At 45.8% G+C, this 25,103-nt stretch overlaps 1 protein-coding gene across 2 annotated transcripts; it reads left to right on the forward strand.

Annotated features, from left to right (window-relative positions):
* The first annotated feature begins 5,842 nt into the window (after positions 1–5,842).
* On the forward strand, positions 5,843–24,753 carry LOC121704967 (protein FAM171A2). 2 transcript variants are annotated; one of them, XM_042085582.1, is made up of 9 exons: positions 5,843–6,470; positions 6,664–6,738; positions 7,242–7,469; positions 9,729–9,821; positions 14,497–14,649; positions 15,018–15,197; positions 16,918–17,031; positions 17,768–17,894; positions 18,241–24,753. In XM_042085582.1, the coding sequence occupies exons 3-9, from the start codon at positions 7,361–7,363 to the stop codon at positions 19,841–19,843; spliced, it is 2,379 nt and encodes a 792-aa protein (XP_041941516.1). In that variant the 5' UTR covers positions 5,843–6,470; positions 6,664–6,738; positions 7,242–7,360; the 3' UTR covers positions 19,844–24,753. The 2 variants fall into 2 exon arrangements, with proteins under 2 accessions (XP_041941516.1, XP_041941515.1); XM_042085581.1 differs by lacking the exon at positions 6,664–6,738.
* The last annotated feature ends 350 nt before the right edge of the window (positions 24,754–25,103 follow it).

The raw sequence follows: 25,103 nt of genomic DNA on the forward strand, positions 1-25,103 counted from the left end.
CTCAGGTTTTCGATGGATCTTTCTAACCTCCACAGCGACTTTGTGGCGGGGAAGAGCCTGTAATCGGTCTTAAATCCAGGATTCCCGCGGAGCGCAGCTGGAAAAGACATCTGGAGTAAAGGCCATGGAGGATCATTTTTCAGTCTCCATATCAACATCCTCTCACCCAAAACCTCCCTTTCCCTATCTATCTATCTATCTATCTATCTATCTATCTATCTATCTATCTATCTATCTATCCATCTATCTATCTATCTATCTATCTATCTATCTATCTATCCATCTATCTATCTATCTATCTATCTATCTATCTATCTATCTATCTATCTATCTACCTATCTATCCATCTATCTATCTATCTATCTATCTATCCATCTATCTATCTATCTATCTATCTATCTATCTATCTATCTATCTATCTATCTATAAACATTCTCTCTCTCTCTTTTTTGTGGGTGGGGTGACCCATCTGGCAGCGGAGTTTGAAATACAAACATCAGAATCACATCAAAACAGCGACCATGAGTCTACAGGGTGAGACAACAACCACGCCATGCTTACTAAAGCACAGAAATAGCAAGGGGGAGAAACCACACACATGCATACACACACACACACAGACACACACACACAAACTCGCTAATCAGAAGTGTTGAACTACCACTGTGGTGGTATTTAGACTGGATGAGTGTTCCGATGATAGCCTCTATATCAGGGGTTCTCCAAGTTTTGATTGGTGAGGGCCAATTCAGGAACCCAACATTAACTGAGGGCCGCCAAAGGGGCGGGGGGAGAAAAAAAAAAAAAACCTGGAAAAAAATCCCATTTGTAATGATTTTAATGAGCAGGTTGCATCTCTACAGTTTATATTGCATTAAACACATTTTAATTCATAACTGAGGCTAAATCTGGCAAAACTTGTGAAAATCTTAAGAAAAATTGCAATGCACACACAATCCCCTCAACAGACACATTTGGGATATAACTGTTCTGGTTGCAGTCCATTTCAAGTACAAACTTATTTAGAACAAACAGTCTCAGTGTGCCTTGCTTCTTATCAGCATAGGCCTTATTCAGGGCCAATACCAGCTACCAAAGCACCACAGGAAAACCTGACGGCCACGAAACACCACTAAACGGAGATTCATTCTTTTCAAAGCACACAGTACAGTTGTACAGTTTTAACAGTTGTACAGATGTTATCAGATGTTATCGCGGGCCGCCATTGGCCCCCGGGCCGCACTTTGAGAACCTATGCTCTATATGATTTAGTTTTTCTCAGTAGCTTTGGTGCTTTTCTCACATCACTATTAACATTTGCACAGCAGTTAGTGCATTTCTCAAAACAACTGCAAACTGCAAAATCTGGTGGATAACCTGCAAAAGCACGTCACATGCTCAAAATGGATAGTCCATTCCTCAAAAGCAAGTATTCATGTCAATGAAACTGCCAGTGTCATCAAAATGAGAAGTCTTGACACCATCGTTTATGAACAAGATAGTCAAATGGCTTTATCGTGTTTTCATTATGAGAGTAGTGCTGTCTTGCACTACTCCACTTGCACTACTCCACTTGCACTACTCCACTTGTACACTTGCACACTCACACTTTGCAACTTGTTGTTGTTGTTGTCCTGTTGTCCTGAAAACACTTCTGAACACACTTCTGCTGCTCTTACATAACTTGCACCACTATGCCACTTGCATACTTAGGTCAAACAGAACTACCTCAGCCATTTATTGGCCTGACTTTTGCACTATTATATTGACTGTCTACTGTATGCACAATTGCACAATTTCAACCCAAATTTTGCTCCCTTTATTTCTTCATTGTATGTGCCTTCTTATTTACTTTTTATATTGTTTACTTGAATGTTATGTTTGTCTGTGGACCTAATTGGTAAAATATGTCTTGTCTCCACCGTGGGATAGTGGGAAACGTAACTTCAATCTCTTTGTATGTCTTGACATGTGAAGAAATTGACAATAAAGCAGACTTTGACTTTGACATTGACTTTGTTTATTCTCTCAGTGTTTTCCAATGCAAAAAAAGGTCGGTGACACTACCTGAACATGCTCAAGACAGCACTATACACTACTTTTACAGCCATTTGAAAACTACAGTAAAGTTACACATTGCTGTAATTAGGGGCGTGAGTACAAGACTGAATACGTACATTTTTACTGTATATGCTCTTTGCAATTCTACAGCATTATGACAGAATTTGATAACTAGTTCAACAATTTTGTATGTAATGACTCAAGCAATGAAATGAAGACTATTAGTTTTATTGGGAACGACTATTCAGCATCCATAAGTATAGCTCATTTTGACTGACATGACATAAGCAAATGATAATGTTATAAAACAGCAGATAATTGTATGAAAGCAACTGAAACATGTCCAAACGCAATTTGCAATTTGTTCAGAGGAAGGAGAAATTGCTACGCTACTATGATGTGCACAAATGACTAAATGTTGTGGAGGTTGAACTAATAGTCATGAGAATTTTCATTCTGATCTGAGAAAAGCACCAAAGCGACTGAGAAGAACTGTAACAACAGTACTTATTCAGCAGCACTCTCACATACACACAGGGGCGTAGCACAAGATCCTGGGCCCCTGCATAGGCAGTCCTGATGGGTCCCCATGTTATGAAATTTAATTAGGAAATTAAAATATCCAGGTAAAATAAAATATATTCCAGACTTCTCAAAGGCCCTCTCTCCCCTTGGGCCCGTATAATCAGTAGTGGTTTTACCCCCAGTCCGACGCCCCTGCATACACAATGAGCTAAATAAATTGATTCATGAACAAATAAATATGTTTTTTAGTCAGGTGGGTTAGGCTCACAGTTGTTTGCTGACCCAGATTAGAGGTGACTCTGAAATGGATTAGTGCTGCATGGGCAGAGCTGAATGTATTTCAGAGTTCAGTGGTTACAATATCAACAATATACAACAGAATACACGGCCGTGCTATCCGGAGCAAACTCAGGAGGATGTTGCGTCAATGCCCATGTCAAGGAGATATTAGAGTTGTTTTCAACTGGGTTGTTTTGTTGTGTATTCACAAACGACGTGCTTGAGTAAGGCTAAAATTAAAGGTTTTACAGCCCATACGAGTTCAGACCCACGGGTCGGATAGCCAGCGGGCGCTGCTCCTGTTCTGAGATCCAAAGCTGTGATGACGCTCGGCTCCGCTGGCATGATTTAGTGTTTATGCCCCAGTGCACCGTGGGTACTGATTTCCTGTAGTCTTTTGATCTGCAGTGTTGATGGATTGTGGGCTGGACCCAGTCTGTGGTAATAAATATGGGCACTGGGCTTGATGATGGTGTCTGATGAAAAAAGTGTTCGTAAATTCAGCTGCCGACAGGCGAGTTGAAAGGACTCGTATTCGCTGGTGAGATGAAGGTGGCACACAATGGCAACATAAAAAACAAACAAGAGCCAGAAATCAAAGGCTTGGTTCAGGTGGTGACATGGTGTGTCTTTGCCCCAAGGCAGCGACAGCAGCACTGTAAACACATTCATTCTTTGAATGTTATTGGCATCCACATTATTGGACACATCATCAGCATAAACTTTTTAGATCAAAAGTAGACACCACTATAACTTCATCAGACGCTAAATAATACTATCATCACCGCCTTCATCATCACCATCATCATCGTCATCAACAACAACATCATCTTCATCTTCTGCAAAGTTGTTGCCATCATCGTTGACATCTCACAGCTCTTAAAAATGGCAGCAATCTGGTGCTTCACCATAGAGGACCAGTCATGCAGCAAAAGCAAATGATCAATCTGAGCACACAGATATTTAGGTTTTTATTTTTATTTTAGAATGGTGCAGCAAATGACTAACGTTTCCATGTGGTTACATCTTCATGGAGTCCATGGAAGACAAAGGCGGTAGTGCCCTATTAAGTTCAACTGGGAACACCATTAGGTGTGTAAAGGGGAACACTTATTAGGTGTGTAAAGGGGAACACTATTAGGAGTGTAAAGGGGTGGCTCCTTCACTGAGCCCATGTCATCCCTGGGCCTGCTCTTGTTTGAATCACCCCAGATGTGTTTGTTCCGTTGGTCTCCTCCATGTGTGACACACACATCCAAAACTCCTCTAATCTCTGCTGGACACCTAATCTGCTGTTCCCCCGTTACTAAACCAGTTCATCCTCCTCTACCTGCCTTCATCCTGACACCCACCCATCCATCCATTAATGTGTCTCCCATCCAGGGATTACAGAAATCAAATCCACAATTTTAGATGTGAGTGTGTGTTAGATGTGAGTGTGTGTTAGAAGTGAGTGAGTGTGTGTGTGTGTGTGTGTGCGTTAGATGTGAGTGTGTGTTATGTGAGTGTGCGTTAGATGTGGGTGTGCGTTAGATGTGAGTGTGTGTTAGATCTGAGTGTGTGTGTGTGTGTGCGTTAGATGTGAGTGAGTGAGTGTGTGTGTGTGTGTGTCCCAAAAGGGAGCAGGCGGCTGAGTTGAGTGTTTCTGGACACATCCTCTCATCTTAATTAACAAACACAGTGTGTGTAATTACTGCAGCAGAGGAGATTTAATCCTCACACACCCACAGGGCTAAGTGTGTGTGTGTGTGTGTGTGTGTGTGTGTGTGTGTGTGTGTGTGTGTGTGTGTGTGTGTGTGTGTGTGTGTGTGTGTTTGCGTGTGTGTATGTGTGCGAGAGTGAGGGAATGTGTGTGAATGTGTCTGTGTGTATATACAAGTGTGTGTATGCGCCTGCGTATGCGTGTGTGTGTGTGTGTGCGTGTGTGAGTGTGAGAGCGAGAGTGTGTGTCTGTCCCAGATCTGTGCACAGGGAGCACTTAGAGAAATTCAACCTGTCATCTTTTACATCATCTACTGGCTCAGTCCCTAAATATCCAACTAGGTCACACACACATAGACCCACACCCAGCCAGCCAGACAGTCACACACACACACACACACACCTGTAAAAACCATATACCCAAATAACCCAAGAGCAAAACAACTGAAACACATACACATCTTACGAGGACACACACACACACCGATGGTAGGGTGTATTGTTAGTGTTACCTGTGGTACGAGGACACACACACACGCACCGATGGTAGGGTGTATTGTTAGTGTTACCTGTGGTACGAGGACACACACACACACACCGATGGTAGGGTGTTACCTGTGGTACGTCATCCTCTTGTGTGTATGGAGTGTGGACAGCTATGAAGGTCACATACAAAGGATTATATCAATACACTCTCTCCCTTGTTCGGCCTCTCTCTCTCTTTCTCTCTCTTGCACTCTCACTCTATCTCTCTCTACAGGGAAAATGTATTGTCCAAAAGTGAATGTGACCTGTTAAGCATACTGTACCTTTCCAAGCAAAAAAGGCTACAGGACACGAGGCAGCCCCCATAGTGACCACTACAGTCCGGTAGAGTTCCCTTCCTCATCGGCCGAAATCTGAGCGGCCCAGACCACAACAGGGTTCTGTTATGAGAGCCCACGGATCATCCTGACCCCTGAATAAACCCATTAACTGAAGCCTGTGATTTGAGGGTCAAGCAAAATTCAATGGGGCATTCAGACTGTCTTGGCACTGTGGGCCAGTTTTGTTTGTTTCGGGTAATGAAAGGGTTGCGTGTGTGTGTGTTTGTTTATGATATTTGATTAATCATGCTTATTTTGATTAATCGTGTGCAGAATTCCAGTCTCAGCTTGATAGAAAGTATTGTGATTGTGCAATTCAAAAAGACACATCCACATTATTGCGTCAGTGACATAAATTTTATTTCTGTTCCCTCGTAAAAGTCTAGCGTCCGTTCATAACGAGGCGAAACGTTTGACTGGCAAAAGAGACCTCGCAAGTGCCATATCCCAGTGTGAGACTACCGCTATTATTTCAGTGTGAGACTACTGACCTCTAGTGACCATTATCCTGTACGACAACGGCGAATCACGTCTTCGGACTGTGATATTTGACTAAATAGGCCGTCCCTTTACTTCAAGGAGTTATTATAAGCAACACAGATTGATTCAAGACTTTTTCTCACTCGCCGCACATTAGAATGAGAAATTCAACGTACTTATGTGACTTATACATTTCGGATGAGTTCTAGTGGGGACATGATAAATACCTTATCTTGAGAACGGTACAGACGTCGCCAGCAGAGGGCGCTCTGTCTTTCTCTTCGTGCAGACAATGCGATGGTAAGCAGAATTGAGAGGCAACAGCATCCAAGGCAGAGGGCGTCGGAGAAGGGAAGATGCGGGTCGCCAATAGCAACAACCATCTTTGAAAAAAAGGGAAAGAAAAAAAATGGATGATACGTTATGGAAGCCAGTCTGGATATAGGGATGTAGCTTACAGGATGACGCCGCCTTGCAGCTGTCGTTTTCTCGCCTTTCTTTTGTACTTCTACGTGCGGGGAATATCCAGTAAATCCATCGCGGAACATGGAGCACTGGGTGAGTGCGTGCGGGTGGAGAGACACACGGATAGGTGTGACTGGGAGTGGTGGCTTTGACGACTCAGAATCGATAGCCAATTTTAAAACGCTATAGGTGTATGCTAATTTCACTTTCGCACTAGGCTACATATTTTTCGCTGTACACACTTTGCTTTGCTAAGTTTTTTTAAATGATGATTTTCATCACAAAGGATCGTGGACTTCAGTGGGTACGTGGTCGATACGGAAGGCATTGTCTGTTGATCTCGTTCTTTGATGCAATAAAGGTATATGGGCCATTAATCTAAATATGTCTGTTGCTGTTCGAAAAACTCGTCCACATTGACACATGGAATTGCGTGTTGCGGTATTGTCTGTATCAAACAAAGGTAGACACCAAGCAATTACGACATGCGCATGAAATGATCAAGCGTTTAACACAGATGTCAAATTATAGGCCACCGAGGGATCCCTCCGTGTAATTCACACGCCCAGCCAACGATCTCTGCTGTTTTCGGTTGATAGCTTTTTGTGTTGGTCTGCTCATTACGCAAAGCACAACACGAGGTGCATGCCCCCTGCACCTCCTCGGGCGTTAGCGCACACGGTGCACAATGCATGGGTGGCAGCCGCTACAATTATTAATGCAGCTTCGATAGTAGGCTACTACAATGGAGAGTCAGTCGCTTATGCAGACTTGTAAATATGGAATTGATAATCGACCGCGTATCTGACATGTTTTTGTTTTGTCTCGTCTTGTTTTTCTCTCATGTCGGTTGTGTCTCTGCAGAGGTTCAGGTCAGAGTTCAAGTCTTTGACAGCAGTGACCTTTCACCCCTGTCGCACGCCTTCATCAAGGTCCACGGCAACCAAAGCGTCCTGGCTTCCAGCGAGGCAGGAAGTGATGGCATGCTCGTGGTCAACTTCCTTTACCGGCCGGGCACCTTGGTGATCATCACAGCCTCCAAACAGGATTACATCACCAACTCCGTGCCCTGGCATGCCAACCGCATCCCTTGTGAGTGATCCGTTGCCATGCAGATGTTACCCACACTGATGCCAGGCCAGGGGAGTGCAGGGCCAACACAAACTCAGCTCACCCTGCACAGAATGACCAAGAGACAGAGATGTGCATAGATAGGCTCTAATAGATAGATAGATAGATAGATAGATAGATACTTTATTGATCCCCAAGGGGAAATTCAAGAATTTGATAGGATTTTACACTTAGGAGATGAGCTGAAATATGGAATATATTGTTGCATATTAGTTTGATCAGTGGATGAGTGTCAACCTCATCACTTTAGAAAGAGCAGAGAACAGACATAGCCTACAATGAAAAACGAAAATGTTTATGTGCATCATGCAGTCAGTGGCCTATGCTCCAGGACATGGAGAGATAGGCTTAAGTAAGTGCGTCATTCACACACACATGTAAGCATGTGGCTATGTTTGTATATTCGTTGATGCACTTTGTGTGTCAGAGGGTGTAAGAGAGAGAGAGAGACACACAGAGGGAGAGAGAGTGCATATGTGTGTGTGTGTGTGTGTCTGTACATAATTTGATTGAGTTCCTGGCTATATTCACAAAGGGTGGCATAATTATCTGGCTGGGGTGCCTTTGTGATTGTGGGCTTTACTTCCCAGAGTGCATCACTGACAGGGCATGTGTCTGTGCATCAGTACACACACACACACACACACACACACACACATGCCGTCACACTCATGCATACATAAAAAGGCACAAAGGCCCAAACACACAAGTGCGGCTTCCTCACAGACATATTACATAACACGACAGACCTGAAACATTTATCTGTTCATATATGAGCCTGTTTGCCTTCAGGCTGTGTGCGCCTATGTGTGTAGCTGTGTGCGCCTGTGTGTGTAGCTGTGTGCGCCTGTGTGTGTAGCTGTGTGCGCCTGTGTGCGTGGCTGTGTGCGCCTGTGCCTGTGTGCGTGGCTGTGTGTGCCTGTGTGTGTAGCTTTGTGCGTGGCTGTGTGTGTAGCTGTGTGTGTAGCTGTGTGCGCCTGTGTGTGTAGCTGTGTGCGCCTGTGTGCGTGGCTGTGTGCGCCTGTGCCTGTGTGCGTGGCTGTGTGTGCCTGTGTGTGTAGCTTTGTGCGTGGCTGTGTGCGCCTGTGCGTGGCTGTGTGCGTGGCTGTGTGTGTAGCTGTGTGCGTGGCTGTGTGCGCCTGTGTGTGGCTGTGTGCGCCTGTGTGTGTAGCTTTGTGCGTGGCTGTGTGCACCTGTGTGTAGCTGTGTGCGCCTGTGCCTGTGTGCGTGGCTGTGTGCGCCTGTGTGTAGCTGTGTGCGCTTGTGCGTGGCTGTGTGCGCCTGTGTATAGCTGTGTGCGCCTGTGCATGGCTGTGTGCACCTGTGTGTAGCTGTGTGCGCCTGTGCGTGGCTGTGTGCGCCTGTGTGTAGCTGTGTGCGGCTGTGTGCGCCTGTGTGTAGCTGTGTGCGCCTGTTTGCCTTCAGGCTGTTTCTCTTCTCAGCTGAGCTGCACTTCAGCTGGACAAGGCGCTTAGAGAGCTTCATCAGGATCATATGCCACAGTGCCACATCCAGCACACACACTACACCATGCACAGCTAATGCACACACACTACACCATGCACACACACTACACCATGCACACTACACAATGCACACTACACAATGCACACACACTACACCATGCACACACACACACTATGCACACTATGCACAGCTAATGCACACAACCTACACCATGCACACACACTACACTATGTACAGCTAATGCACACACACTACACCATGCACACACCACACCATGCACACACACTACACCATGCACACTACACCATGCACACACACTACACTATGCACAGCTAATGCACACACACTACACCATGCACACACACTACACTATGCACACACACTACACTATGCACACACACTACACCATGCACACACTACACCATGCACACACACTACACTATGCACACACTACACCATGCACACACACTACACTATGCACAGCTAATGCACACACACCACACCATACACACACACTACACCATGCACAGCTAATGCACAGAACACAGTGATTATATTGGTCTTATAGTCCTCTCTCTCTCTCTCTGCCTCTCTCTTTCCCGCTATCTCTGTCTCTGTCTGTTTCTCTCTCTGTCTCTGTCTCTGTCACCCCCTCCCTCTCTCTATTTCTCCCCCTCTCTCCCTATCCCCTCCCTCTCTCCCTCCTTCTCTCTCTCCCTCCTTCTCTCCCTCCCTCCTTCTCTCTCTCTTCAGTGTATGCATCTGTCAGTCTGTACCTGCTGACTGAGAGGCCAGGCACCCTCATCCTCTATGATGACATCATTCAGGTGTTTCGTGGTTCCCCAGGTAAGCTGGCAGTTGAATGTGACACATGCCCAGTTTAATGACTAATGCAGATGCACCGTACGGGCTCATGCTGTGTTCACAGTGTGGTAGTGCAAAAGAAATAGAGAAGATTATTTTAATATCATTCACATGATTCCTTTAGCTCTATATGCATAATACAGCATTGACAAACAACTATATTACATATTGCTAAAATAGCACGTCATTATTTGCAGCATTATTAGTGTATTAAGTAAATAGCATAGGTAATTATGTCTGTAATATGATGTAATATAGGTAATTGTATGTAATATGATGTAGTATATATAAGTATGTAATATTATGTATTATAAAACAGATAGATCCGGTCCTTGATTATGATTGGTTGAATCGCGTTCGATGCCGCTGTATATTTTCCCGATATAGCACGGCTGAGACCGCATTTCGTTCTATATTAATGCCCTTAGAATGCATAACGGTTAAAATTCAAATTTGCTGAGCAACAATTCCAATAAGAATCTACTAGCGGTGGAACTATTCTATGGGGACTCTGCGGAAGAATGGACATTTAGATGAAATAGCTTTTACATTTCATAATTATTTGTTTATTTTGTATCAATTTTTAATATCCTATATGTGGTAGCCATTTTATAAAAGCCATAAGCCCCTTGAGGCCGTTCTATATCATGAATATAGCACAGCTGAGGGTTGTTTAACAGCACTCGGCTACGCTTCTCTCACTTCGTGCCTAACAACATCCCTTAGCTGTGCTATATTCACGATATAGAACGGCCTCTTGCGGCTTATTGCTTAAATATAGGTAATTATGTATGTAATATGATGTAGTATAGGTAATTATGTATGTAATATTATATAATATAGGTAATTATGTATGTAATATGATGTAGTATAGGTAATTATGTATGTAATATGATGTAGTATAAGTATGAATGTAATATGATGTAATATAGGTAATTATGTATGTCATATTATATAATATAGGCAATTATGTATGTTATATTATATAATATAGGTAATTATGTATGTTATATTATATAATATAGGTAATTATGTATGTAATATGATGTAGTATAGGTAATTATGTATGTAATATGATGTAGTATAAGTAAGTATGAATGTAATATGATGTAATATAGGTAATTATGTATGTCATATTATATAATATAGGTAATTATGTATGTTATATTATATAATCTAGGTAATTACCGGTATGTTTGATGAAAGCAGCAGTAATAGTGGCTGTGGAGATGCATGGGCATCCTCTAGTCATGGCAGACACTGTTTGTGTCTGCTGGAGCAGATTGTCAGTTGAATATTCAGGCAAAGTCCTCTGCTGATGATCATCCGCCACGACAGGGCTGGGCCTGTTCATAACACTCATACACTCCAGCCCACAGTGACTCATACACTTCAACCCACAGCAGCTCATACACTCCAATACACAGCAGCTCATACACTCAGCAGCTCATACACACAGCAGCTCATACACTCCAATGCACAGCAGCTCATACACTCAGCAGCTCATACACTCCAATACACAGCAGCTCATACACACAGCAGCTCATACACTCCAATACACAGCAGCTCATACACTCAGCAGCTCATACACTCCAATACACAGCAGCTCATACACTCAGCAGCTCATACACTCCAATACACAACAGCTCATACACTCAGCAGCTCATACACACAGCAGCTCATACACACAGCAGCTCATACACTCCAATGCACAGCAGCTCATACACTCAGCAGCTCATACACTCCAATACATGGCAGCTCATACACACAGCAGCTCATACACTACAATACACAGCAGCTCATACACTCAGCAGCTCATACACACAGCAGCTCATACACTCCAATACACAGCAGCTCATACACTCCAATACACAGCAGCTCATACACTCCAACCCACAGCAGCTCATACACTCCAATGCACAGCAGCTCATACACTCAGCAGCTCATACACACAGCAGCTCATACACTCCAATACACAGCAGCTCATACCAACAGCAGCTCATACACTCCAATACACAGCAGCTCATACACTCCAACCCACAGCAGCTCACACACTCCAATACACAGCAGCTCATACACTCAGCAGCTCATACACTCCAATACACAGCAGCTCATACACTCAGCAGCTCATACACTCCAGCCCATAGTGGCTCAGAACTCTCAGTGGGGTAGGCAACGCTCAGAGACTGGGCTACAGTCAGACTTCATACATGCTGAGGTGAAGTGATTCCTAGTTGAATAATCATGGACATATGACATATAAATTGCTTGAAGAATTCATGAGCAACATCAGTAGAAAAGAACTGTGGAATGACAATCCCGGGGTACAGTCTGTTTGCCCCATCTGCCCGGGGTACAGTCTGTTTGCCCCATCTGCCCGGGGTACAGTCTGTTTGCCCCATCTGCCCGGGGTACAGTCTGTTTGCCCCATCTGCCCGGGGTACAGTCTGTCTGCCCCATCTGCCCGGGGTATAGTCTGTCATGGTCAGCCGTTCCTGCTTCGCCGTGGTGCTATTTTTGTCTCGAATTTCACACCTTGTCTTTTCCCTCTCTTCTCTCGGCACCTGATCCGACCCCGGCTTTGCTTGTTTGGTTTCTCTCTCTTTCTATCATTCTCTCGATCTCTCCTTTCTCTACCCATGTTCCACCTTCTCTCTCTCTCTTTCTATCATTCTCTCGATCTCTCCTTTCTCTACCCATGTTCCACCTTCTCTCTCTCTCTTTCTGTCTCTCTCTTTCCCCCCCTCCGTCCAGGGCCGTTGTGCAAACCATAGTGTGTGTGTGTGTGTTTGCAGGGCCGTTGTGCAAACCATAGTGTGTGTGTGTGTGTTTGCAGGGGCGTTGTGCAAACAATAGTGTATGTGTGTGTGTGTGTGTGTGCATGACCCCCCTCCCCCAGAATGGCTTTAACTTGGCCTTTGTTTCATTCTGTCACATGAAATGATAAAATCATATAGTCACGTAGACTACACACTGTTGTTCATTCATTCAAAAATAGCTTACTGGTGCCTATAGCCTAAAAATATTTTGCAGTGTAGGCTAAAACCCTTCAGGCAAACAAGTTTTTTTTTTTCTGTTTACCAGTAGGCCTATAGCCTATGTTAAGCTAACTCCACAAGGAGACAAAACTAGTAGCCTAGTCTAATGTCATAGTAATTGCACTGGATGGTTGCTAGGCTACTTGCAGGGTTAACAGAGAGTTCATAGCGATCTTGGATAATATATTCCATTTCCAGTTGTTGCCCTTAGAGCTACTGAAAACACTACACCAGTCAGCTTTCCATTGTTACTCCTGACAAACCCTATGAGCTTAATACATACAGTTGTGATTAGGCTACCCTGGGCTAATTTAATGAAAGCTAACTAACTAATTCATGTGTGTCAAATATTTATCCATAATCTTGATTTAGGAAGTCAGTCTCTTTCATTTATGGAGGCTAGAGCTCTGTTGTTACCTGTCCATTTCCCTGCACCGTGCTGCCTGCCTGATTTGCTAAAGTCCCGCTAAGTCCTGCCTGTTGAAGAGAGATCAGCCAATAGCCAGTTCAGAACCAGCACCAGCTCTCCAACAGCTAAATGCAGCTGCCTAGGGAGACCCGAGAGAGAGATGACCGGGTGACATGTTAGCTGCCGTCTGATTAGCTAATAACAATGCGTTGAAATGAAAAATGAAAATCTTTGTAATTTTGGGCAGGCGGGCCTCTTCACATGCCCAACGGCACTGCCTCCGTCCCATCCTCTCTGCTGCTCTCTTTCATTCTTCCTGCCATTCTGCCATTCTTTTTTTCCACATATCTCTTCTCTTTTCTCTTCCCTCCCTCTCTCTCCCCTCTCCTCTCCCTCCTTCTCTCTCTCCCTAACTCCCTCTCACTATCTTTTCTCACCTTTCTCTCTCTCTCTCTCTCCCAAACTTCTGCGTCCCATTCACACCCCTCTGTTGTTGTTGAACCCTCAGTTCATTCTCCTGACAGATCCATTTCCAGCCTCTGTCTCCATAGCAACAGCTGCCGTTCTTCTTGCTCATCTCCATTGGGAACTTTTTTGGGGCGTCTTATCAAATAAACCAAACCACTGACACACAGCAAACCCATTTCATCAACAACCTCTGAGACGAACACACATATGATCTAAGATGCAAAAAGGGCTGTTGAGGTACATTGTTTGACTGTGGTTGGCAGTTTCTAAAAGAAGGGTTTGGTTTTATGGTTCAAACCACATCAGGTTCACTGAAGAAAGGTGTGAAAACAGGAACATGAATAGAAGAAGATCTCTGGCCATTCATGAGAAATATATGGATTATAATTGTTTGTTTTCATGTTACAAAATGGGAAAAACATGTGGGCCCCAGAAAAACAGCATTGTGTGTTTTTAAAAATTACTATTAGAGCTGGCAATTGACATACCTCTGGAGTTAGACACACTTATGCATCTCACACCAACACACATAAAAAAAAAACATTTAATCCAGTACAGTTTACACCAAAATTACATCAAATATGAAATGTATATATCAAATATGGTTGGTGATCATTTTTGGAATGGTTACAATTTATTTCCTACATACTGGTCCTTTAAGGGTTAAGTAGAGGGAACAAGTATTACCCAGAGTGCCCGTCTCGTCCTGATGGTCCCCGTCCACCTGTGGTCTGTGTGGCAGGGGTGAGAAACCAGCCTCGGGTCCAGCTGCAGAGGCGATCGCTGACGCTCAACTCCTCCTACGCCGACGTGTCGGCAGTCCTCACCACCACCATGGCGCATGACGAGCTGGCCAGCTTCCCTTACCTGCTGGGGGTGGAGGTCAACAGCACAGGTGAGAGCCTGGCACGTACAGATGGTTAGCACACACAGGTGATGCTCAACAGTACAGGTGAGAGTCTGGCATGTACAGATGGATAGCACACACAGGTGATGCTCAACAGCACAGGTGAGAGTCTGGCACGTACAGATGGATAGCACACACAGGTGATGAAGAAACACAGACAAATCCAGACGTGAGATGTGAGAAGAAAAGACAGAGAGACTAAATGACTAAAGATTAAAGACTGCCAACTTGTGTGTGAGCACCTCTGTGTGTGTATGTGTGTTTGTGAATGGTATGTGTGTATTTGGTGTGTGTGTGTGTGTTTGGTGTGTGTGTGCTTGCCTGCATGTGTGCGTATGTGTGTATTCCATGTCCAGGAGGGGAGAGTGGCTGGATGGAGCTGACGGCGGTGGCAGCGGTGAGCGCCCAGCTGTTTGACCGCGAGGGCCGAGCCGTGCCGGTCACAGAGTCGTTCCACATGTCCATCCCGCTGCCCTCCGACTCACGCCTCCGCAGCCCCACCAGCATACCTGTGTGGGTCTACCACAGCACGACAGGTAAACACACACACTAGCACAGCACGACAGGTAAACACACACACTACCACAGCACGGCAGGTAAACACACACACTAGCACAGCACGACAGGTAAACACACACTAGCACAGGTAAACAGGTAAACACACACTAGCACAGCACGACAGGTAAATACACACTAGCACAGGTAAACACACACTAGCACAGCCAGACAGGTAAACACACACACTAGCACAGGTAAACACACACTACCACAGCACGACAGGTAAACACACACTAGCACAGCAAGACAGGTAAACACACACTACCACAGCCAGACAGGTAAACACACACACTAACACAGCAAGACAGGTAAACACACACTAGCACAGCAAGATAGGTAAACACACAACCACAGGTAAACACACACTAGCACAGCAAGACAGGTAAACACACACTAGCACAGGTAAACACACACTACCACAGCAAGACAGGTAAACACACACTGCCACAGGTAAACACACACTACCACAGCAAGACAGGTAAACACACACTAACACAGCCAGACAGGTAAACACACACTAACACAGACACTAACACAGGTAAACGCACACTAGCACAGGTAAACACACACTAACACAGGTAAACACACACACAACCACAGGTAAACACACACTAACACAGCCAGACAGGTAAACACATACTAACACAGGTAAACACACACACTAACACAGGTAAACACACACTACCACATGTAAACACACACACACAACCACAGGTAAACACACACACAACCACAGATAAACAAACACTAACACAGGTAAACACACACACTAGCACAGCAAGACAGGTTAACACACACTACCACAGGTAAACACACACTAACACAGGTAAACACACACTAACACAGGTAAATACACACACAACCACAGGTAAACACACACTAACACAGGTAAACACACGCACTAGCACAGCAAGACAGGTAAACACACACTACCACAGGTAAACACACACACTACCACAGCAAGACAGGTAAACACACACACTACCACACTACCACACTAAGCTCTAGTCCTGGTGTTGCAGGTGTGTGTGTGTGTGTGAGAGAGAGAGTGTATGTCCACTAAGCTCTAGTCCTGGTGTTGCAGGTGTGTGTGTGTGTGTGTGTGTGTGTGTGTGTGTGTGTGTGTGTGTGTGTGTGTGTGTGTGTGTGTGAGAGAGAGAGAAAGTGTATAGTCCACTAAGCTCTAGTCCTGGTGTTGCAGGTGTGTGTGTGTGTGTGTGTGTGTGAGAGAGAGAGTGCATGTCCACTAAGCTCTAGTCCTGGTGTTGCAGGTGTGTGTGTGTGTGTGAGAGAGAGAGTGTATGTCCACTAAGCTCTAGTCCTGGTGTTGCAGGTGTGTGTGTGTGTGTGTGTGTGTGTGTGTGTGTGTGTGTGTGTGTGTGTGTGTGTGTGAGAGAGAGAGAAAGTGTATAGTCCACTAAGCTCTAGTCCTGGTGTTGCAGGTGTGTGTGTGTGTGTGTGTGTGTGAGAGAGAGAGTGCATGTCCACTAAGCTCTAGTCCTGGTGTTGCAGGTGTGTGTGTGTGTGTGTGTGTGTGTGTGTAAGAGAGAGAGTATGTATAGTCCACTAAGCTCTAGTCGTGGTGTTGCGGGTGTGTGTGTGTGTGTGTGTGTGTGTGTGTGTGTGTGTGTGTGTGTGTGTGTGTGTGTAAGAGAGAGAGTATGTATAGGCCACTAAGCTCTAGTCGTGGTGTTGCAGGTGTGTGGCTGAGGAATGGGACAGGCTACATTAAGAGAGAGGGTTCCCAGCTCACCTGGGAGTTCATGGCCTCCAAGCTGGGATACTGGGTGGCGGCTTTCCCCTCTACTGCAGGTAAACCTTCTCTCTCGCTCTCTCTCTCTATCTATCTATCTATCTATCTATCTATCTATCTATCTATCTATCTCCCCCTCTCTTTCTCTATCCTCTTCCCTTCTCTCTCTACATCTCTCCATCCCTGACTCCCTCTACTGCAGGTAAACCTGCTCTCTCTCTCTCTCTCTCTCTCTCTCTCTCTCTCCCTCTTCATCCCTTCTTACCCTTTCTCATTTTCTCTCTGCTCCTTTTCCCTCCACCTCTCTTGATGTCTGTCGATTGTTTCTCTAATGACTCAGTTCATGAATAAATAATCAAGGTGAACCACATAGGAGCTCATGGAATGTGTTGGTCAGTAATGGGCAATTAGCATGATTGGGAGCAGTCAATCTGACCAATCAATCTGACAATTTTGTCTCAATTTGTCTCAATTTGTCAATTTGACAAATCTGACCACACACAGATCACTCCACAGAAATAATTTCTCATCATTTATCAAGTGTTAAGAGGATAACCCCTTGAGATGAAGCATCTCTTTTTTCGAATCTGACCGCACATCAGCTCTGGTCTAGCCTCTCACTAGCTCCAGACCTAAATCTAGAGGTGGACGATGTCGGAGAAAAGTTTCAGCTGCAGTTTGTGGGTCAATAATATACTATTGTTAAGGTATACAGGAACTGTAGCTGACCAACCTGTGCAGTTAGTAGTCCTAGCCCTGCCCCTCACCGGCTGGGGTGGTGGTTGTGTTGTGCAGGGTCCGGCCTGGGTCACCCGGGACTGCGGGACATCACGGCCTACCACACGCTCTTCCTGCTGTCCATCCTGGCCTCGCTGGCCCTGCTCGTGCTCGTCCTGCTCTGTGTGCTCCTCTACTACTGCAGGTAAGGCAGTGGGAGCTCAGGGTGTGTGTGTGTGTGTGTGTGTGTGTGTGTGTGTGTGTGTGTGTGTGTGTGTGATTGTGTGAGCATTGTGTGTTTGTGTGTTTGTGTGTGTGTGTGTGTGTGTGTGTGTGTGTGTGTGTGTGTGTGTGTGTGTGTATGTGTGAGTGTGTCGGTGTGTATGTGTGTGTAATGTGCAAGTCTGCAGCCAGTCTGGAATCAGAGCTTTCTGAAATCTGATTCTTAGATCATAAGTGACAGGATAGAAATGAATGACAATGATTAGTATGATGAAGAGTTGATGTACTTGATGTCTGATGGCTTGCTCCCCCTCATGTTGTGCTTGTAGGAGGCGTTGTCTGAAGCCGCGTCGTCAGCAGGGGAAACTCCAGAGCTCTGCGGCTCTGAACGGCTCGAGGCGAGACCAGGGCACGTCCATGTCCCGCCTCAACCTCATCTGCGGCGGGCACGCCGAGCCAGGCACGTCCAGTGGCGACCAGGACGCTATCCGGTCCGACGCGTCGCCCTCCAGAGACCACAAGAGCGCCCGTGACGAGTTCTCCAAGCACGTGCCAGCGCACAAGCTGCGCCACTCCAAGAGCAAGGGCCCCAAGGGGGGGGCGAAGGGCGAGAGCTTCCCCATGAAGGTGCACCGCGCCACGGAGACCGTCTCGCTGGAGCCCCCCGTCATCCGCGATGAGTACGGACGCGTCTACGCAGCCGGCGAAGACAAAGACGCGGAATACCACCGGAGAAACGTCGCCAACGACAACCGCGGGTACACCTCGGAGCCGCCGTCTCCGCCGCCCGACAAGCCTCCGGAATATTCCCAGCTGTCCCAGGCGGCCGACCACCTGGCCCGACCCACCTCCCTGAACACCCAGCCGGGCCAGATCATCTTCTGCAGCTCGCTGGACCAGATGAAGGAGAACATCTACCGCAGCATGGTCCCCACGCTGGTCATCCCGGCCCACTACATGCGCCTGTCGTCCGAGTTCGGCTCGGGAGAAGCGGGCAAAGATGGTCAGCCCGCGTCGGAGCGGGACAAGGATGCGCAGGGAGGAGCCAGCGGCGGGGGCCACCAGGGTCAAGGGTCGCATCAGCAGGCCCAGCAGGGAGGCTCGTCGTCACCGGACGACTCGGAGGGCAGCAGCTGGGCGTCCACGGGGCCGGGCGGCTCGGTCCACATCCCGGTGCTGTTCAACGACTCCACCATGGCACAGATGAACGGCGAGCTGCAGGCGCTGACGGAGAAGAAGCTTCTGGAGCTCGGCGTGAAGCAGCACCCGCGCGCCTGGTTCATCTCGCTGGACGGCCGCGCCAACGCCCACGTGCGCCACTCCTACATCGACGTGGGCTCCGCCGACCTCGCCGGACACCACGTCATGGGGCACGCGTCCTCGCACTCCACGCCCACCACCCTCTCCACGTCCACCCACAACACGCAGCCCAGCAGCAGCAGCAAGGACTGCAGCCCCGACACCCTCTCCCAGGAGAGCCAGGACCGCAAGCCCCTCTCCTCCGCCGCCTACTCGTCCGCCCAGCGCAAGAGCAAGGACAGCGGGAGGGACGAGCGCTCGGGCACCGGGCATCGCAAGGGTCACGGCAGCAGCGGCGGCGTCGGCGGGGGCGGGGTCAAGCCCTACTCCAAACTGGCCTATCAAGACGCCCTGGAGCTGAGTGGGGGTGTGGCCCGCATGGGGGCCAGCTCTCCGCTGGAGAACCCGCTGACGCCGCTGCTGGACGAGGGCCCGGACGATCCCCGGGGGTCACCTGTCGCCCGTAAAGGTCGCAGCCGTGGCAACAGCTCGCGCAGCAGCAACAACAGTGAGTCGCGGCGCGATTCCGTCACCAGTCCCGAAGACGACCCTGACGACAAGGACGGGAACAAGAAGAGTCCATGGCAACGGCACGAGGAGAGGCCGCTCATGGTGTTCCACCCCAAGAAATAAAACCTCGCCATGGAGACAAAAGGTCAATCTGGGGTCACACAGGGTCACTTTTGGCATTTAATCTTCTCTCTTGTCGCTGATGAGACCAAGCCACAAAGAGAAACTGGACTTTTTCTGAAGCCTTGAGGTGAAGTCAACACAAGCACAACTAATCCACTACTAATCCATTACCCAACTATAAGGTCCAAAAGAAGAAGCTTCAGGAAACGTTCACAGTCAGCCATCAAGATTTTGGAAACATCCCAACCACATTCCCCCTCTTTCAGGCTAGTCCTACTCTTCCCTTTTTGATGTTCACATCCACCACAATGAAGCACAAAATGGAAGCTGTTTCTCCTCGCATCAGGAAATGCAAACGCATCTCAAAGGCTACTTTGTTTCACTGGTCCAGCGGTGTTTTAATCAACGATGACTAAACATGGCCATTAGTGGTGACCCTCACAGACAAGTGGTGTGGAAGCCAGAGGATCTTGTTGTTCTGGAGAAGACTGGAGAAGATTTTTCATTTGTTTTGGGAAGACCCACGTTTGAAATACATAATTGAAATGCAGTATAATATATAGCTATCCCCAAAAAACACTCCTCCTCTAAACATATACACAGCATCCCATGACAAGATGTTGACATTGTTTTGTCTCTGTGTGCCTAAGTGCATATTTGTGTTAATTTGTTGTAGTTGCTTCATATCATTTTGGTACACACCTCAATCACCAATATAGGTGTCTGTATTTATTGAGAATTATATTTGAATGGTATTTAACAGAATTCAATTCTACAGTCTCACAGAAGAGTCTTTGATTTTGCCATGTGTTTTGGGCAGAGCTGAGTTGTCTGTGACTCTTTGAGGTTGTCTTATACTTTTTTGAGGTTGTCACTTTTCCTGTTTGAAATGTAGCTGGTTGCAGCGTTAGTGTTATATGAGTCTGTGAGTCCTGTCAACTTGCAGATGACGGATAGAAGTATGACAGAAAGTGCTCAAAGCTCCTGGGACAAATCCTGAAGGTGGTTCCAGTGGAGACCCAGATAGATCTGTTAAACAGGTCTGGTCCTGTTTTACGCAAGATCTGTTCCAGAGTAGAGAAGCTAGACAGACTGTGTGATGCAGGTGGAACTTGCAATTTTTGTTTTTGAAAGAGGAACACTTCTAGACTAATGTAGTTTTTAAGAAGAACACTTCTAGACTAATGTAGTTTTTAAGGGATTGGATTGGTACATAGAAAGAGAGTGTGTCAGTGCCATTGAGACGTTTTGGCATGAAGATGGATTTTGTGTTCTATCTCATTTGATTATATTTTCAAGTTCTGGAAAAAGTAAACAAATATATTGCAATCACATGAAACTGAACTGAGATGCTTAAAATGCAGAAGATTCATAAGGAGCATCAGCTTTCCCCTGTTGCATCAAAATGACTCTCAAGTCTCTCAAGTGTTTTGACAACACAAACGGCAGGCAACACCTTTCAAAAGATTTTGTACTTTAATTAATCTCTCATATTCACAGACAACCTTTCTTACGAGTTAATTAGCTCAGAGCATTTATCGCAAACTTCCTTGTCACTGATTTGTTTGCTTGGAGATGCACGTCCATAATGGACCCTACAGTTTAAAAGATGAATGTATAAACATGAAACCAATCCAAACGCCCCCGCCTGGCCACTGCTCTCTCTGGAAGTGCCTTGGTCCCACGCCCAGGCTGGAGGGACTGGCACGGGCATGGGGGCAGGCGGCCTCCCTGACGAGGCGGGGAGAGGAGGCACGAGGAGAGGACAACCACCTTCTGCACTTAAGACACGCGTTCAACAGATAGGATGTGTCGTTGCTGTCGTGGTACAGAGACAGTAGCACGTTGGCTATGTGTGGCTACTGAGGCAAAGAACGTCTAACGTATACCGATACTTTATATTAGGCATAAGCCTGGCTGTGTTGTGTCTGGACAACTGATCACAGTGTGCCACACTAATGCAAATGCAAACAATCAGTGTAATGTTCGTCTTTCTAACTGAGCTGAGTGACACTGTACGGTTTATATTTACATCGTGACAAGGGATAGGCAAACTAAAGTATGGCCCAACATTTTATTTATTATTATTAGACAAAAACCTTGCTATGATGTATCTGGATCGATGAGTACAGTGCAACAAGCATACACAAGTATTAGTGTAACATATTGCTTTGTAACTTGATTGGTTACCCTGCACGCGATAATCTATTTACTTCAAGGGGTGACAAAGCGGTATGCAATTGAAAGAATGACAAAGCTGTTTTTGCCATATTGTAGCTTTTGGTTGGACCTGGTATTGATGTAGATAGCAGATGACTGTGTGCATTCAGTGGAGCTGGGCCAGATGTGGGCCACGTCTGGGCCGGAGGTGGTTCAAAGCTAGCTGCTGTCTGGGGTATAGATGTGCTCAGATGTGCCCTTTGACCTCTGTGTCACAACACTTAGCAATTGTGTGCAAAGATTCTAGAGCGGAGCGTAGCGCTTTAGAGTCTTTTATTGTGAGTCTCATGAATCGAATGGGGCGGAAAATGCGAACTGGTAGGAACACGCTTTGCTGTTCTGGGATTCTGTGTATATGTATCATAGATTATATGTGCATGATATAGGCCACTGTGCATAGAGTAGCATTTGATCATCAGGCATCGTTATGTGGTGGAAACATTCTTCTGCATGCTGGTGGAGACCACAAGTCACGTCACATCAGCACTGAGTTCAGTTGCCCAAGTACTGAAATGTCCCCAAGTACTGAAATGTCCCCAAGTACTGAAATGTCCCCAAGTCAAGATGCCAAGTTGAAGTGGAGGAGTCCTTCTGAAGCCATTGATTTCTTTCCCTTCCTCCCTCACTCTCTGTCACACGTTAAGGGCAACACCTTCAGACATTTTAAGTCCGACGTTGTGTGCTTCTGAAGACTAATGTCGATATTCATCACTGCCAATTTCAGTACTGTGAACTCCATGTGGATCCTTTCCAGATGTTTACTCTGCTCTTCTGGTTGTTTATTCCTCTGATTGTTTACTCTCTCCTCTCTTTCTTTCTCTCTCTCTCTCTCACTATCTGTTTCTTCCTTCCTTCTCTCTGTTGGTGCTCAACCTGCAGGGCTGTGTGAGGTATAAACACACCCTTTGATAATCATCTTAAATGCAATATGTCACCTAAACGGATGACTTTGTTGAACTTCACCGTGGATGCTTTTATGGGTAACATTGGGGGGGGGGGGGGGGGGGCAGTAAGAGGGGGGCTGGACTGTACTTCACTTGTAATCTCGACTGTAGCTGGTAGCGTAAGTAGTCTGAGGATTTGCTTAAGGAGATCTGCTGAATTTCTAACAATCATTTCTTACCTGGAATGGATGGAGAGCCAGCACTGTGTCTGAGAACATCTCAGAACCCCAACCTCTTCCTGGAAGGCTTTTCAGCCAGCTCACATGTTTCCGGTGGAATGTCAGCTGTGTTGTAGGGGCTATTGTGTTAGTGTACCTGTTTACACAGACCCGGCTCGGTGTTGCACAGAGTTAAGTTGAAAAAGGAGCTGCACATAAGTTGGACATAAATAACATACTTATCGTCCCAGTGAGAACAGAAGGGGCAGAATATGACAGAAGGTGCCGTAACAACACAGCTGACGCTCCACTGGAGACATATGAGCTGTCTACAGAGCCCTCTGTGACATATAGTCCATTCCCTCAGAGCTACAGGATGGAGTGCAGATGATTGAGGAAGCTCACAGTGTGGTAATAACTATGGGCACCTGGGTCTGGCCCAGTAGCCCTGGCCTGGAATCCAGCCATGATTCTGGAATCCACCCATGATTCTGAAAGCTGGATGATGCTGTAATATCAGCTTTCACTATGATTATGATGATGGTCTTGGATAAACCCCATTTCCCAACCCAACAAATCTGCATCAGTGGCAGGAAGCTGTCAAAATAAAACGATTTTGTAATTCCTAAAACCAGACTGACAAAGTAGAAGGGCATCCAATATTGTTAAAAACAAACAAACACATAATCCCATGTTATGACCTCAGAGTTAAAACAATCGTGGTCATTTTACATCAAAACCTCTTTTGATATTTGAATCAAATGAACCATCATTACTAGAAATTAACTATGTTACAGTCAAACTGCTTCACTACAATTTGGGCTCTCTCACACACACACACAAACACACACACGATTTGCACGTCAGTGTGGGTCCGTCTTGTAGCCTTGACCCACCACTGCACGCTCCATCCCACAAAGGTGGTACAATGCCACCCATTGAATTTCTAAAGCACTCTACACTGTGTTTTGCTATAGCTGAATTGAGCTATAATAATGAGTATAATGAATATGCTTCTATCACATTTATTAGTCTGGGGCAAAGTGAGCAGAAAAAAACACTTACAGACCTCAAAATGCTCCCCACTGGAAAATAAACAAAAGACATTTTAAGGGTTCATTATCACAAAGTTCAACATAGACAGGCATCTCATGAACAGGAGTCATGGAGTGGCTTGGGCTTTACTTCCACCAACTCTGAGAATGATTGACAGGCAATCACTTGAAATCCCCTGTATTGTTCTCCCGATGACTGACAGCTCCTTCACCTTGTCCACACAGTGTACATTGTTCAACTATGTGATGTGGTTGCGGGTGACCTTGTTTCCCAGTATGTAAGTAGGTTTGGTTGGATGGCATTTTCATACTCTGTTGTTGTGGCTATTGTTTGCCTAAAAAATTCAGGACAAAAAATTAGCCATTTCACTTGACTGGTTGGCTTAAAGTAATGGGATTCTATTGAAATTTTAAGTGAGAAGATAAAATAAATAAATTCATTGATAAGCATTCAGTGAAAACTATATAGCCTAATTGTTTGTAAAAAAAATATGATATAACTTATGACATTTGATTCTGTACATTCATAAAAAAATAAAACAAATTTGTTTACACTTATTTTATTGGCTTTTCTTTTCGAGGATCTACATCATGACATGAACAGAAGAACATTCATCATGACTAGCAGAAGTGAGGTAAGTCTCAAGTCAAGACAGATGTCCCAAGCAAGTCAAGTCTTACTAAGTCCAAGTCCAAGTAATTTTTTTTCGAGTCCTAAACAAGTCACTCTCATATTATGCAAGCGCATATTAATGTCATCAATCATGTTTTCTATCATACTTTACATATTAAAGTAGGCCTATATAAAAGTTGAGTAGGCCTACTCAGACTTGCATAGCCAATGAATGAGCAGGGGCTCTCTCTGTCTCAACCCAGTCCAATG

The sequence above is a fragment of the Alosa sapidissima genome, chromosome 3 (genome assembly GCF_018492685.1).
Source record: "Alosa sapidissima isolate fAloSap1 chromosome 3, fAloSap1.pri, whole genome shotgun sequence".
NCBI lineage: Eukaryota > Metazoa > Chordata > Actinopteri > Clupeiformes > Clupeidae > Alosa > Alosa sapidissima.

Coding starts and splice junctions, on each gene's coding strand:
- LOC121704967 (XM_042085581.1), top strand. CDS start 6,326: ATGATACGTTATGGAAGCCAGTCTGGATATAGGGATGTAGCTTACAGG. Junction 17,032..17,767: donor GGCTTTCCCCTCTACTGCAG/GTAAACCTTCTC, acceptor TGTGTTGTGCAG/GGTCCGGCCTGGGTCACCCG. Junction 17,895..18,240: donor GTGCTCCTCTACTACTGCAG/GTAAGGCAGTGG, acceptor TTGTGCTTGTAG/GAGGCGTTGTCTGAAGCCGC.